The sequence below is a fragment of the Aphanomyces astaci genome, assembly GCF_000520075.1.
Source record: "Aphanomyces astaci strain APO3 unplaced genomic scaffold supercont1.69, whole genome shotgun sequence".
In the NCBI taxonomy this organism is placed as follows: Eukaryota; Oomycota; class Saprolegniomycetes; order Saprolegniales; family Verrucalvaceae; genus Aphanomyces; species Aphanomyces astaci.
The window spans coordinates 2,907-16,766 of record NW_009798332.1 but is presented as its reverse complement, the minus strand read 5'-3'; the positions used below and the strand labels follow the sequence as shown (position 1 = coordinate 16,766).

Below are 13,860 nucleotides of genomic sequence, written 5' to 3'. Positions count from 1 at the left end.
TTAGTGCTCTGGATTTTGATTGGTCAATCGAATGTCTGCCGATGTGCCCCACTCCAATTTCGAATCGACTTGACAATATTACTTGTACATTTCAAAGTACTCGTACCTGGATACCGGCGCTGCACACATCTCAACTGTCGCCATTGAAACCAGCTTCAAAGCAACCACACCGTTGGCATTATTATTAGTATTACGAGTAATTGTACAACTACACGAGGAGTCCCTTGGTGGATGGGACGCCGGCGGTCGCGTCCACGCTGACCGCTAGGCGCATCGCCCTCGCGAACGCCTTGAACGCTGCCTCGCTCTTGTGGTGGTCGTTCGATCCTTTGAGCACGTCCACGTGCAGCGTGAGGCGGGCGGCGCTCGCAAACGACACGAAGAAGTGCGAGATCATCTCGGTGGAGAGGGTGCCGATGCTCGGACGGACGAGCTTGAGCTCGATCCAACTGGACGCGCGGCTCGAGATGTCCACCACCACCTGCGCCAACGCTTCGTCCAGCGGCACGAGCGCCGACCCGAAGCGGGCGATGCCCTCGCGTTTACCCAGCGCCTGGTCAAAGGCCTCGCCCAATGCGAGTCCGCAGTCTTCCACTGTGTGGTGGTCGTCGATCCACGTGTCGCCCTTGCACACGAGCACGAGATTGAACCGCGCATGTTTGGCTACAGCGTCCAGCATGTGGTCTAGGAAGCCAATGCCAGTGCTCACCTATCGACTCTCGCCATGAAAAATACTAGTACTACTACTAGTAACCAGTCACTCGACCACGCACCTCGCACAAGCCAGACCCGTCCAAGTTGAGCTGCACCTGAATCGACGTCTCTTTGGTCTTTCGAGTGACACAACTCACGCGGGCGTTGGCGCCCGTGAAATAGTGTGACGTGTCGTCTTCCTTGGCGGGTCCGGCGACCGATGGGGCCGTGATCACGTCCAGGAGCTCATCGCAGCCGGGGCGCAGCACCTGGACGGCCCCGGACGCCAGGAGAATCGGCGTCAGGGCGGGCGATGTGTTCTCCAAGATGGACATGGCGTGGACTTGGGGCGTCAGCACGCCGTACGCCGTCACGTTCGCGCGCACCGCCGCCACGATGTCGTCGACGGTGTCGCCTATCATGGCCGCTTCGTCGGCGGTGACGCCCAATGCGTTCAGCGCGAGGATGATCGGGACCGGGGACGGCTTGGGCGGGCCGTCCTCCATGCAGATCGTGACGGGAAACAGAGCTTCGAGGCTACAAGAAGGAAGGTTAAGTCGAGGATGGGATGGAGGGATATTGTATCGCACTTGAAATCCTTGAGGAACTTGACGCAATCCTTCTTCGGTCGACCTGTGACCACCGCCATGCCGTTGGGGAGGCGGCGGTTCAGCTCCTCCAGAAGCCCTTTGGACGGAAGCAGGGTTTCCAGGCGGTATAGTCCAGGTGTCGAGTCCGTCCCTTGGTAGATCTCCTCAAAGGCAACCGTCACTTGTTCCAGCGTCACCTCCACGGCCGACGCCGAGATCAGCCGATGGGTCAACACCCAGTCGTTGTTGGCATTGCCCGCGAGCTTGGCCGTGTCAATGTCGACGTGGGTCACGGTCACCCCGAACGACGCCGCTGTGTCTATGATCGCCGACCGGTACGAGCGCGACACTTCGGCCAAGACGCCGTCCATGTCCCACAGCAGCGCCTTCAGCGAGGTCTTCGTCGTCGACATTCTCTTGTTTTGATTCTGGTCGTGGCCTTTCACATCGGAACGCAAACGTTGTTGCGGACTAGTACTACTACTAGTAGCTTTAGCATTTTCATGTGGCCTGAACATCTTCAGTGGCGTTCTTCTGGTTCAACATGGACGTGGGTGAGGAGTGGGTATCGTCGGTCTTCAGCGTACATATCTTCATCCATGTGATGTCTCATCTCTTGTGCATTGTCTGCATGTCCATGGAGACAGCAGCGCTTTGTTGCATGGAGTCGTACTCGTTCCTCGAACCCTGTTCCATGGAATAGTAGCCCTGGCTTACTAGTAGTAGGTCGTCTAAACCGTACTTTAGAGGGTGGTATCGAATGGGTCGTACCTAAGACATGCCGTCGTGACTTCAACCCACCGACATTGTAGCGAAGTGCAGAACCATAGTCATGGCGCGTGGGATCATGCTACCGTCATGCTTTGCGGCGCTGGTGATGGCAGCATGCTTCCTCCTCCATGGAGTTCATGGGAACGGCGGAATCGTGCTGGTCCCGTCCGGGAGTGTGAGTCTCGTGTCGGGCAGGAACGTCACCGGGTTCCTCTCGTGCGACCCACCACCGACAGAGGACGTCGTGGTCGACATGGCATTGACAAGCCGTGGCGGCGAGAGCGAGCACAACTTCCCCATCATCTCTCCCAACCGCGTGCGGATCCTGGCAGGCACTAAGTCAGCTTCGTTCTCGGTTCTCGGGCGTGGCGAGGGTCGGTACTACGTGCAGTATCAGGTCACGGTCAACTTGAACTACCACGTCAAGCACGCCGAGTCTGTGATCATGGTCATGAACGCGAACGATGGGTGGGGCGGCATCCAGTTCCAAATCGGACTCAACATGGCCGTGTTCGGCGCGGGCCTGGCGTTCTTCCTCTGGCGCCGGCTGTGTCCCCGCCTGCGCCTTCCGTTCTGGAGCTCGCATCCCGTAGGTCTGTTTGAGAAGATCAACTACGACCAGCTTCCTCCGGGTAAGTTCCAGTCCAAGTACGGCGTCGCCCTTCTCCACGGATCCTCTCTCGGCGACCGCGCGCGCCGCTTCGTCAGTCTGCCGTGCGATGGCAAGGACATCATTGAGATCGCGGGACTCGACGCGGCGCTCAGCATGCGGCTGCATGTGGACATGGGCCACCTCTTCTTGATCCTCACCGTGTTCAGCTGCGGCGTCCTCATGCCAATCGTACGTCGATATATATATATATATATATATATTTTTTTTTTTTCCTAATATACTGTGGACAGCACTATATGTCTGGCAAGATGGACGATGCATCTGACCCGTACTTGGACTTGTCCTTCCAAGAAACCACCATCGGCAACGTGCCACTGCAGAGCCACTGGTACTGGGGCCACGTAGCTATGACATACATCACGGCGCTGTGTGTGCTCAAACTATTGCAACGGTACGATATATATATATATATATATGTCCACTTTAATATATATATATATATATGTCCACTTTAATATATATATATATATGTCCACTTTAATATATATATATATATATGGAATATGCCCACTTTTGTTCAGATGCAGTATATTTATATGCATGCAGTCTGCCACCTGTTGAAAGTGTTCCCTTGACATATAATATATGTAGATATGAATGCAGTACACATGTATATCGAGGCAAAAATAATATATATATATGTTTGAATGCAATATACATGTGGAACAGGCACCTTTGATATATATATGCATATATAGGCAAATATGCATAATATATATATATATATATCCAAGTATACATAATATATATTTGTAGGCAACTAGACGTTGGTAAGCGCGTGAACATTGACTCGACGCGGGCCATCGGCCATCGCAGTGTGCTCATCAATTCCGGCCTTCCAAAGGACATGAACTCGTTCCAGTTGCGGCAAAAGCTGGCGTCGTTCCTGTCTCCTGTACGAATATTTATATATAAATATATCGATGGTCCAGGATATATATATATATATGTGGAACCACAGGACGACATCAAGGCCACGGTGGTCATTCACGACTTGCAAGCACTGTACCGTATACTGGACCAGCGAGTAACCCTCCGCAACGAGTACAACCGCCTCATCACGACCAACGCCCAGTCCATCTCTGGTAATATTCTATTTCATTCCACTATATTCGAATCTGTCCCTCTCTGGTGATATTCTTCCAATATAATATATATATATAATCGAATGGTTGGTAGGCACACTGCCGGGGTGTGTGCGGTGGTGCCCGGGGGACATCTGCTGTCCGTCCGCGCCGCTCCTCGCGGTGTCCTACGCGCGATGTCTGCCGTGCCGGTCGCTGTGCTGCCCATCGGCCGCCGCCGACCGTGGGACCGTCCAGTACTCCCCGGAGCACAGCGGCGGCCGCGACATCCAGGCCATCCTCGCGCACGCGCTGCCCCGCGATAGGCGCCGCGCCGACTGGATCCAGCACGAACTCGAGTCGTTTCCCAGTGTGCGACATATATATATATATATCGCAAATATATATAATTTTGTATTATTAGCACGTGTTGGATCTGTACGCCAAGCGACAAAGCACGGGCGCGGCATTTGTCGTGTTTAGCTCGGTACGCGTCTGTTCCATGGAGGACTGGATGGTTTTTCATCTATTTGTTGAAATAGATGAAAGCCAAACATGATTTTGAAGCGCGGGTGCGGGCGGCGCAAAGGCGGCAGCTGCCCGAGGTGGCCTTCCCGTGGGATGCCACGTCATCCCATCGCGATCTGATCGCCGCTTCGATGGAGGAACAGCCCGAGGACACGAGCATGCTCGCGCCCCTCGTCCTCCGCGCCGCGCCCGAGCCGGACGACGTCCACTGGCCAAACTTGGTAGAGTACTCCTTGACTATCTCAGCCACTTTGGTTTCTATTTATATAAGAGTTTGTATGGCATGTCGTCAGCATTGTTGCTTTTTGAAAGAAACTGTCACAACTAATCGCGTTTGAAACAAAATAACTGCCGATATATATATATATACATACCATATAGTGTATATGCATTGCGACGGATTAATCGATTGCGACTCCTGTAATAACTGATAATTTTCTTGTAATAACTGATATTTACTTGTGAACATGTTGAATATACTTCCAATTTGTACGACGCAATGGATCAAACAAAATTTCACCTGTCGCAATACATATACACTAGTATACGGTATATATATATACATATATATATGGAAACAAATGAGCATGCGTGTGTCAACCTTTTCACCCAACACAATATATATCTATATCTATATCTATATATACTTCAAGGTTTAACCTTCGAAGTAGACTGTCATATTCGTACGTGTTTATATATCCTTGGGTTGTTTGATATGTGTGACGACAGTATGAAGAAACGGCGGCCTTATAATGTAGACGTACCAGCCGCAGTCAGCCAAGCGCGTGTGCATGTTCGTCTTCTACCAGGTCACGACGGTGGTCATCATGATCTTGTTCTCGACGCCCACGGCCGTGCTCATTTACGTCAAGCTGGACACGCACAGCGCCGTCTACGCCATCTTTACGCACGACATTTCGTCCGTCTTGGCCAAATTTATCACTTCGTACCTGCCGTCGTTGTTGCTGGTACGGAAATAAATGAGTTTTTTCATCTATTCACACAGATGAATATGGTAGATTACGGTGAATTGGTGCCTGCTCACGTCGCTGTTTTACCTCACGACGGTCGAGCCGTGGCTAAGCGAGTCGGAACGCATGAAGAGCTTCCTCAACAAGGGCTTCTCGTACCTGCTCCTGGTACTATGATCGTTCTAGATATATCATCTATTCATCTATCCCCGTGGTCTACATACATTTGTTCATCTATTTCCCCTTTTCTCACTTCGTGTATTCATCTATTCACGTTCAACTCGTAGAGCTCCATCGTGCTGCCGTCGATTGGCGTCACGGCCGTGTACTTAGCCACGGACCAGGGCGCGAGCTTACACCACGGGTCCGAAGCGGCGTACATTGAAAGGTTCATGTTTCAACTCTGTCGCAACTTTTTCATTGCATACGTGTGCCAGCGGTATGTCCAAACAGCACCATGTACATAGTACATATTCCACACATGTGTGACACTGTGACTAGGGCGTTCCTTGGATCGATCCTGCAGCTGCTTCGTGTAGGCGAACGCCTAGTGTACCAGCCTTGGTATTGAACGATCGAGGGGCTAACTACTAACCGATGACTAACTAACGGCTATGGCGGCGGCTAGGCTTCGCGCGCGGGCGGTGACGAAAGCCGAAATCCGCGAAGCTGATCGTCCGTGGCCGTACTACTTTGGTTACGATTATGCTGTCGTGTTGAGGTGTGACATCGTTATAACGTTTGAATACATATGTGACATGGTGTCAGTAGCACGTTCATGGTCACGTTGCTGGGGGTGGTGCTGTCCCCGTTGCTGACGCCGTTCGGGGTAAGTAGCAACTCGCTTCTTGGCCTTGTTATAACTTGTTATGTGTAGGCCTTGTACTTTTACATGAAGTTCGTTGCGATGAAGTACAACTTGGTGTATGTGCACCCCAAGAGTGCAGGTCGCGGCCACGTGGCACGTTCTGCGTACACAATCATCTTTATCTGTCTGGTGCTGTTGGAGGTACATATATATATTAATTTTTTCATATATCTGTGTTGTTGGATATACTAAATATTTGTGGAAATAATATAATACTCTGCCTAGTTTACGGTCGCGGTGGTCATTCTCGAAGTCGGTCGCAAAGAGCAGTTTGCCGCCATGGTCTTCTTGATGGGCGCCACAATCGTGTTATATGTCGGATGGTACACTTGTTCCTATTTATTATATATATCAAGTACTTTGTAATTATAATTATTATTCATCGATTCATATATCTATATATGTATATATTATTATTATTAGTCACATATATATATACATATATATTTGGATATATATGAGCAATATATATATATTTGAATATAGAATAATAGCTGACATATCACAATACTTCAAAGTATATTTGAATGCATATGAAAAGAATAACACAATGTTTAAAGCATACTTGACATCATATCATCCTATTATCAGGTGGCGGCGGCGGAACCGCGGGGTGTTCTACTCGTGGCAGCAGCAGCGGCGGCAGCAGGCGGAAGGGGCCTCCAAAGCCCGCGACCGCGTCAAGATCCTCAAGCACCACGCCGACGACGTCCAGAAGCGGGAGGCGTTCGCGCGGCTAGTGGCGTCGACGATCGCGCGGCGGCAGCAGGACGAGCAGCGGGCGTATGTCAACCCGTACGATGCCGGGCTCAAAGTGTTCAACTGCATTTACACGCAGCAAAAGACGGTCTGTGACGACGTGCGCGACAAGGCGGCCGCGTTCGCCAAACTCAAGCAAGTGACCGCCCATAGCCACGAGTTTTTGGCCAAACCCAACGAATAATGTCACCATCTTTGTAGTTTATAACACACTTTAAACTTAAATCCAACTATAAGATTGTTCAATTCACTATGTTAGCCTGGTACATGGGTGTTGTTGTCGGACCTGCGAAATAGAATAACAACCTATAGTTTTGAAGAGGTTCATTTTCATACTTTGAAGCCAATCAAAAGGCAACCTATATTGTTTTTAGCCAATCACACTGCTTTGCTCGACGTGTAACAGATAACAACCCAATACTATGAAGTAATATTTATTCCGTCTACGCAAGGGATTGTTCATGCTTGATGGAGCCAGGACCCAACTAGTTATATGTAATATACAATTGACATTACACAGTTACTACTACGTCGCGACGGGTTAGCACTGTAGGCGCACGATTTGGGCTTGATTTAGAAGCAGCACTTGGCGCTGGAACTGCCCCACCTGGTCTGTCTGCTGCCACTTGGTCGATCCCTCCTTGGATCCAACGTGGCGATGACTATTGGTTTTCTGACCAGCCACGTTCAAGCTTGGGAGGGTCAGCGTCGACGTGAGTTGTCGGCAGCTCCACAGCTTCAGGTGCTGCAGCAGGGGCAGCGACGTCGAGATGGCGCGCACGGCGGCGTCTGTGATACGGGGGCACTGGGAGAGGTCCAGTGTCTTCAGCCGGCCCAACGACGCGCAGATGGAGGCCACGCCGCCGTCCGTGAGTTTGTAGCAGTAGCGCATATTGAGGTGTTCCAAGGTCGGAACGTTCGCAGCAATGCACTGCGCAATCCTAGCTCCAGTCTAGACGGTGATTATGCCTCGGTAGAGATCGACGTACCGGTCGTCCACGTGGTGGCAGTACTGCACGTTCAAGCTGCGAAGGTGAAGGGTATTGCAGTAGGCCTCCAGCATCCCTTCGAGCTCACACATTTTGACACGGTGGCACCCTTCTAAACTGACCTGTTCCACTTGCGATCCCCGCAGTGCTTGAAGGCCACTGCCCACGAGCAAATGGCACCCGGTCAAGTCCACTGCCCGCAGCGTGCGTCGGTTTCTGTCTACGAGCGCAGTGAGGCCGGCGTCGTCGAGCGGCATGTTGACGATGTGAACGCGGCGGAGGTTCTCGCAAGTGGCGAGCAACGAGTGCAGGCTTCGTGTGTTCAACCCTGGGCACATGTCGATGCGGAGTACGCGCAGGTGCTGGAGAATGCGTCGGACCTCCGGGGAAGCAAACACGTCGGGCGACAGGTGCACACACCCCACGAGGTGCAGCTCCACCAAAGCGTGGCCGTGGCGGCGGAGGATCGACGTCCATGTCTGCCGCGCCCACTGCCGCTCTGGGGCGTCGGTGCATAGATGCTGGAGCCCGGACACGCAAGGTGCGCACGCCCCGCAGCACGTTTCGAACTTGGTGGCCACTCCACCTTGGGCCAGGCTCTTGCAGGTGGACACGAGCTGCACGCGGTCGTTCATGGCGAGAAACTGGAGCAAGTGGGCCATCACATTGGCATCGAGCTGGTCGATGCCGCCGCCTTCGCTTGACTTGGACAAGGCATGGGCCGACCTGTGTGCGGCGTCGTCAGGGTTTTCGTCGTCGTCGCGGCAATCTCGTAACGTCATTCAAACTCGTGCACACGTTTACAGGTTCTGACAGTACACGCCTTTGGTTTCTCCTTTGCGCGCAGTAATCCACTGATGTTGCGGACAGTCCTTGAGCATTCAGGCACTCCACACGTACCTTTGGAACGCTGCTGCTGATGCTTGATTGTCTGTACCCCAAACAACGCCTCCGCTGAAGCAACGAACAAGAAATGCTCAGTCAGTAAGAAAGTCGTGTATCGCATCGTTGAGTCAAAATATATGCCAACGTTCGTATATCGGACAACTTGGTCGTTCACGTAAGTTCAGTTTTCGATTAACGTTAGGGCAATTCCAGTTTCGAATTCTAAAGTCCAAAAGGTAGAGAATGCACTGGTAGAGAGAGCATCGTGCTAAACATGTATAAAATCGATGAATCGTGTTTTGTATTGGTAGTTAAAACAACTTACCATATTATACCGTGTGTGGATTTCACGCATTGCACGTTGGTACGTTGGTAGTGACTGTGAATCAACCACGCTAGCGGTGAATCAATCATAACGGGACTCGGGGAATATGTGCGTACCTCACCGTACTGTTCGTGAAAACTAAGTGTACATATTTTTAATAATACAGCCGCGCTACAAAATAGAAAGGACAGTGGATACAAAGTGCTTTTTTTTACGACTCGAGGTCAAAAAGGAGCAAAATCAATTGCTTTTTAGATGCTTATTCGTACAGTAGCATATTCCAGAACAACCAACTTCATGGTTGTCAAGAAGTAACAGCCATTCACATGTTTGTATGTTGCGACAATATATAAGGGTATACAAAAAACAAGATAAACAAAATTAATTGTGATGGCTCGAGGAAAGAAACTCAATGAGCGCCCAAGTTGGGGAGATCGTCGCCCGTCGTGCCCATGGGGAGTCGCTTCGCTCCTATCGACGGGGTCATTTGGCACCTCGATGTCAGTAGATTTTCTTTATAACGTTAATTAAAAATGTATCAAACTATTAAAATTATTATTTAATATATATAAAAATTTCTTATAAAAAATATAATTAAATGTTCCATTGATTCTTTATTTACATGAGGTGATTTTAAAACAGTATAAATTGGTTGGCCGTACAAAGACAGCCATAGCCACAGTGCTGTGCGACCCTGCACGTTATGCCACCCCCTCCGCCTTCTCCATACGGGACCACCGAAGAGGTCATAGCTTGCCACCCTCGCTTGTGCGAAGGGTGCTATGACATTGGAACGGACACAACCCTAAGTATACGCGAACGCGCCGCCAAAGCCAGCGGAGCGCTCCAAGCCTTCAGCGACGCAAAACATCGACTCATGATGGAGCTTCGCGACTGAAGCCCAATGGGTCGCAACCCGAAGCTAACTGATCGCACAAAGGCGGCGATTCTGCGAGAAGCATCTAAAGCCAAAGCAGTGCTTCTGGGATTTACCAGCACCTGCAACTCGATGTACATGTTCGTACCGTTCAGCGACTGCTAAAGAACACGGAACACTTGGAGCACGTCTTCCGTGCTGCAACGCCAATGCTGACGGCCGCCCAGAAAGCACCGCGTCTGAAGTGGGCAGAGACCTACGTCACTTTGGATGAAGCCTGGAAACGAATTGTCTTCTCGGACGAGAAGAAATTCAACCTCGTTGGCTCGGACGAATACCATAAGTACTGGTATGACAAGCGGCAGCCCAAGCAGCAGCGAATGAACCGCCAACAAGGCAGCGGCAGCTTCATGATCTGGGCAGCCTTTTTATGGTCAGGCAAGAGTCGCGTTGCTCTGTTGCAAGGACGTCAGGTATATCCTTGTAGGAAGTATACCGAGCTTACTGTTAGTGTAAGTACTTATAGGAAAGTAGGAATTAGTACTTTTGACAGTAAGCCTCAACGATCTGCGGTAGCGAGCCAAATCATCAAATATGGAAGTACTACTACGTAATATAGTACTCCGGAGTAACAATATGGTGGTGATCACTTGGATGGGGTGTTACGACGACATAATTTATACTACGTAGTACCTGTACACCTGAGGACCTCTCTACGCTGTAACCAGTGCGTTGGAGCGAACTGCTCAAATAGTCGCAACATCATCAGAGTTAACATTTCACTGTAATCTACTCCGTTCAGCAGTACTATAAGTATTCATATAACGTTATATAGTGCTCGCCACATGATTGCAGACACCCTGTTTTTCGTTCGTAGTTAATGTTGAGTTGATATCTACCGTTCGTCACATTCATTATTATGTGCTGTGATTGCCATCATCAATGATCTGCGGAATGACTTGTGTCACGGGGTTGTGGTAACTATTTGACGAAGGTAGGCGCGGCGCGAGCGAGCGAACACAAGACACAAGCGTGTAGAGTAAGTCAAAAGTAAAAGTCAAGGTGAGCTATCTAAGCGGAGGCGTCTTTCCGATGTTCAAAGAGTCACCAGAACACTGCGGGAAGTTCGGGGATCAGGCTATTGCTGGTTCCGGGAGTAACGGGTTCGACACAGATTCGTCCCAGAGTTACAGTGGGATGATGACAGTGGGATGATGATCCGGTAACAAGAGACACGACTGTTACCGGGAAACGCCGTTGGAAAGTCGCTTCCTTTCACCCCGTGACATTCTCCCCCGCTTAAGTCCGAAGCTCCGGCAAGGACCAATCAGCACACAGGGTCCGGGAGAATGGTCATTGGGCGAGAAAGGTCGGTTAGCGCCGCGATCCAAAAAAAATCCCGCAGTTTGAAAAGGCGTAAGCAGCGAGGTCGCTTCATTCCGCAACCTGTCCCGGAGGCCACGAACATGGATCACAGTTCGGCGGGGATGACACCGCCACCGACGGCCCGGCCGAGGGGACACGCAGCCACTTCCGGAGTGCAGGATGACGATGCCACTATGGTACCCTCCGCCAGAGACCTCGCGACGCTTACTGAGCAGGCGGCAACTCCGGGGTCGGGTGCCCACGCCTCGTCATATTCCTTCTTGCGCATGCACACCGTGCTCTCCCATGGTATCGTAGACTTGCGCAACAGTATTCAGCGAAACGAACGATCGTTACGCGTCCTCCAGGAAGTCCGGGCAGCGATGGCGTCGACCTTGGGGAGCGGTCCCCACGACATGTCGCAAGCTTGTCACGGCCTGGTTGACGAAGTGGAATTCTTAAAAGCGACGTTGTCCGAGGTGAACGCCGAAGTCCTGGACCTCCGGACGGCCCTGGATTCGAGTCGAAGGGCCTTGGATACGGCACACGCTGAACGGGATGGGACCAACGACTTGCTACAAGAGGCTCAAGAGTCGCTCCGAACCTTGGAGCAAGGACAATACGACCCCCGGGAGCAGCGTAACCAAGCCCAGGCCGAACGACCAGCAAGAAGAACTCTGGGACCTGGCGAGCCGGTTGACGGCCCAAACGGAAAAGGTCACCGAGCTGGGGAGACGAGTAAAAGAGGCGGACCAGGCCTTGGAAGTCATGACCGCCGAGGTGAACGACGCTCGGGACTACACGGCGCATTCAGCCAGGTTGGTCGCCGGGAAGGAAGGGGTTGTCAAGCTGGCGCTTCAAAACAAGTCGTTGGTGGTTGCCGAGATGTCGGACCTTCGTCGCAGCCTCGAGGCCGGGAGGGAAAACTCCGAAAAGGCGCGTCAGGATCGGGACCGGGCACTTCCCACGGCGGGGGAACTTCAGGAACAACTCAGAGTCGCCCAAGACCGCATCGCGAAACTCGAAGCGCAACCTCTTCGTTTTTCCGCTAGCAACCCGGCTTGGGACATCCTGCTGGCCGAGAACCAAGACCTCCGGGAGGCGGCCAAGACTCAGAAGGCGAGGGCCAAGGACTCCCGCGTTAGAAACAAGATCCTCCGGAGCCAAACCGAGACCTTCCAGGCCGACGCATTGCAAAAGTTGGGGGCCCTGGAGTCCCGAGTACAGGGGTACGAGAGCCAGGACCAGCTTCACCGCGAAGATTTGGTCCAGTTGGAGAAGTTACTTCGTGAGAAACAGGCCAGCCACGATCTCGAGGAGAAGCTCCAGGCTTTCCAAGAGAGTGAGCGGACATCGGCCAGAGCCCTATTGCATGCCAACGAGCACTTTCAAGACGCCGTCCCGTCGTTTTGGGATTGGGTCGCACAACATTTGCAGGTGTCCGGGGCCGCCGGCGTGGCGCCGCTGATAGAGGCGTGGACCTTGAGCGATCCGGATCGCTTCAAGTCCTGCATCGAGAGCGTAGGCATATTTCCCGCCAAGGTCGCGCGCGGTTTGACGGAGCCCCTGCTTGGGCGAGTCCGGGGCCCGACGTTCAGTGCTTGGGTGAACATGGCCCTCCCGGTCATGAGGGATGCGCTGAAGGAGTCTTCCACGCCGTCGTCGGGAGTCCTGGAGGCAGACGTTGTCGAGGCCCCTCGGGGCTCGGGGGCTAAGGGTTCGACCCTCCCAGGACAGGCGGGAGCCAAGGCGCCCGTACCTCCATCCCCCTCGCGTTCCACGAAACGCTCGGCCTCAGGAGGACGTCCCGGGAAACGAAAAGTCTCTCGCGTTCACACTGCTGTTCCCTTACCATTCGCGGACCCGAATCTACACCGAGACGTCGATGCGACCTATATGGCCGTGGCGTCATCGACTCCGGGTGTGCGTTGGCCGTCAAGCTTGACGAATTCGTCGATTGTCGATGCACTGCAAGTTACACGATATGTGAGGGGTATCGGCACGCTCGAACACTCCCTTTCGTGCCAGAAGCGTATTTTTCGAGTCCGGGTGTGCGTTGGCCGTCAAGCTTGACGAATTCGTCGATTGTCGATGCACTGCAAGTTACACGATATGTGAGGGGTATCGGCACGCTCGAACACTCCCTTTCGTGCCAGAAGCGTATTTTTCGAGTCCGGGTGTGCGTTGGCCGTCAAGCTTGACGAATTCGTCGATTGGCGATGCACTGCAAGTTACACGAGCTGTGAGGGGTATCGGCACGCTCGAAAAGCACGTCCAAGAGATCGAAACACTACCTTACAAGGGACTCCCTTTCGTGCCAGAAGCGTGTTTTTCGAGTCCGGGTGTGCGTTCGCCGTCAAGCTTGACGAATTCGTCGATTGTAGATGCACTGCAAGTTACACGAGCTGTGAGGGGTATCGGCACGCTTGAAACACGTCCAAGAGGTCGAAAGACTACCTTACAAGGGACTCCCTTTCGTGCCAGAAGCGCAAACTCCAATTT

General features: G+C 52.1%; 4 protein-coding genes across 11 annotated transcripts; 2 read left to right on the top strand and 2 right to left on the bottom strand.

Moving 5' to 3' along the window:
- Positions 1 to 149: 149 nt before the first annotated feature.
- Positions 150 to 1,720, bottom strand: H257_15307 (TIGR01548 family HAD hydrolase). The gene is made up of 3 exons (XM_009843356.1): positions 1,284 to 1,720; positions 774 to 1,230; positions 150 to 709 (listed from the first exon to the last, which is right to left on the bottom strand). The coding sequence occupies exons 1-3, from the start codon at positions 1,694 to 1,696 to the stop codon at positions 209 to 211; spliced, it is 1,371 nt and encodes a 456-aa protein (XP_009841658.1). The 5' UTR covers positions 1,697 to 1,720; the 3' UTR covers positions 150 to 208.
- A 351-nt stretch (positions 1,721 to 2,071) lies between these two features.
- H257_15306 lies at positions 2,072 to 7,166 on the top strand. Of its 2 annotated transcripts, XM_009843354.1 has the most exons (16): positions 2,072 to 2,895; positions 2,958 to 3,118; positions 3,484 to 3,622; positions 3,689 to 3,812; positions 3,907 to 4,163; positions 4,216 to 4,278; positions 4,334 to 4,540; positions 5,078 to 5,287; positions 5,339 to 5,458; positions 5,578 to 5,729; positions 5,792 to 5,854; positions 5,919 to 6,011; positions 6,062 to 6,119; positions 6,168 to 6,299; positions 6,384 to 6,481; positions 6,750 to 7,166. In XM_009843354.1, exons 1-16 carry the CDS (start codon positions 2,116 to 2,118, stop codon positions 7,099 to 7,101), a joined length of 3,009 nt encoding a protein of 1,002 aa, XP_009841656.1. In that variant the 5' UTR covers positions 2,072 to 2,115; the 3' UTR covers positions 7,102 to 7,166. The 2 variants fall into 2 exon arrangements, with proteins under 2 accessions (XP_009841656.1, XP_009841657.1); XM_009843355.1 differs by having other exon boundaries at positions 6,384 to 7,166.
- A 240-nt stretch (positions 7,167 to 7,406) lies between these two features.
- Positions 7,407 to 8,909, bottom strand: H257_15305 (hypothetical protein). 7 transcript variants are annotated; one of them, XM_009843348.1, is made up of 3 exons: positions 8,807 to 8,909; positions 7,907 to 8,741; positions 7,407 to 7,858 (listed from the first exon to the last, which is right to left on the bottom strand). In XM_009843348.1, the coding sequence occupies exons 2-3, from the start codon at positions 8,686 to 8,688 to the stop codon at positions 7,459 to 7,461; spliced, it is 1,182 nt and encodes a 393-aa protein (XP_009841650.1). In that variant the 5' UTR covers positions 8,689 to 8,741; positions 8,807 to 8,909; the 3' UTR covers positions 7,407 to 7,458. The 7 variants fall into 7 exon arrangements, with proteins under 7 accessions (XP_009841650.1, XP_009841652.1, XP_009841649.1 ...); XM_009843350.1 differs by having other exon boundaries at positions 7,907 to 8,632; positions 8,807 to 8,884; XM_009843352.1 differs by having other exon boundaries at positions 7,440 to 7,869; positions 8,807 to 8,884.
- Positions 8,910 to 10,020: 1,111 nt separating this feature from the next.
- Positions 10,021 to 13,431, top strand: H257_15304 (hypothetical protein; the record flags this gene model as incomplete). Its single annotated transcript, XM_009843346.1, has 4 exons — positions 10,021 to 10,092; positions 10,149 to 10,466; positions 11,418 to 11,849; positions 11,941 to 13,431. The coding sequence occupies 4 exons, from the start codon at positions 10,021 to 10,023 to the stop codon at positions 13,429 to 13,431; spliced, it is 2,313 nt and encodes a 770-aa protein (XP_009841648.1).
- Between the last annotated feature and the right edge of the window lie 429 nt (positions 13,432 to 13,860).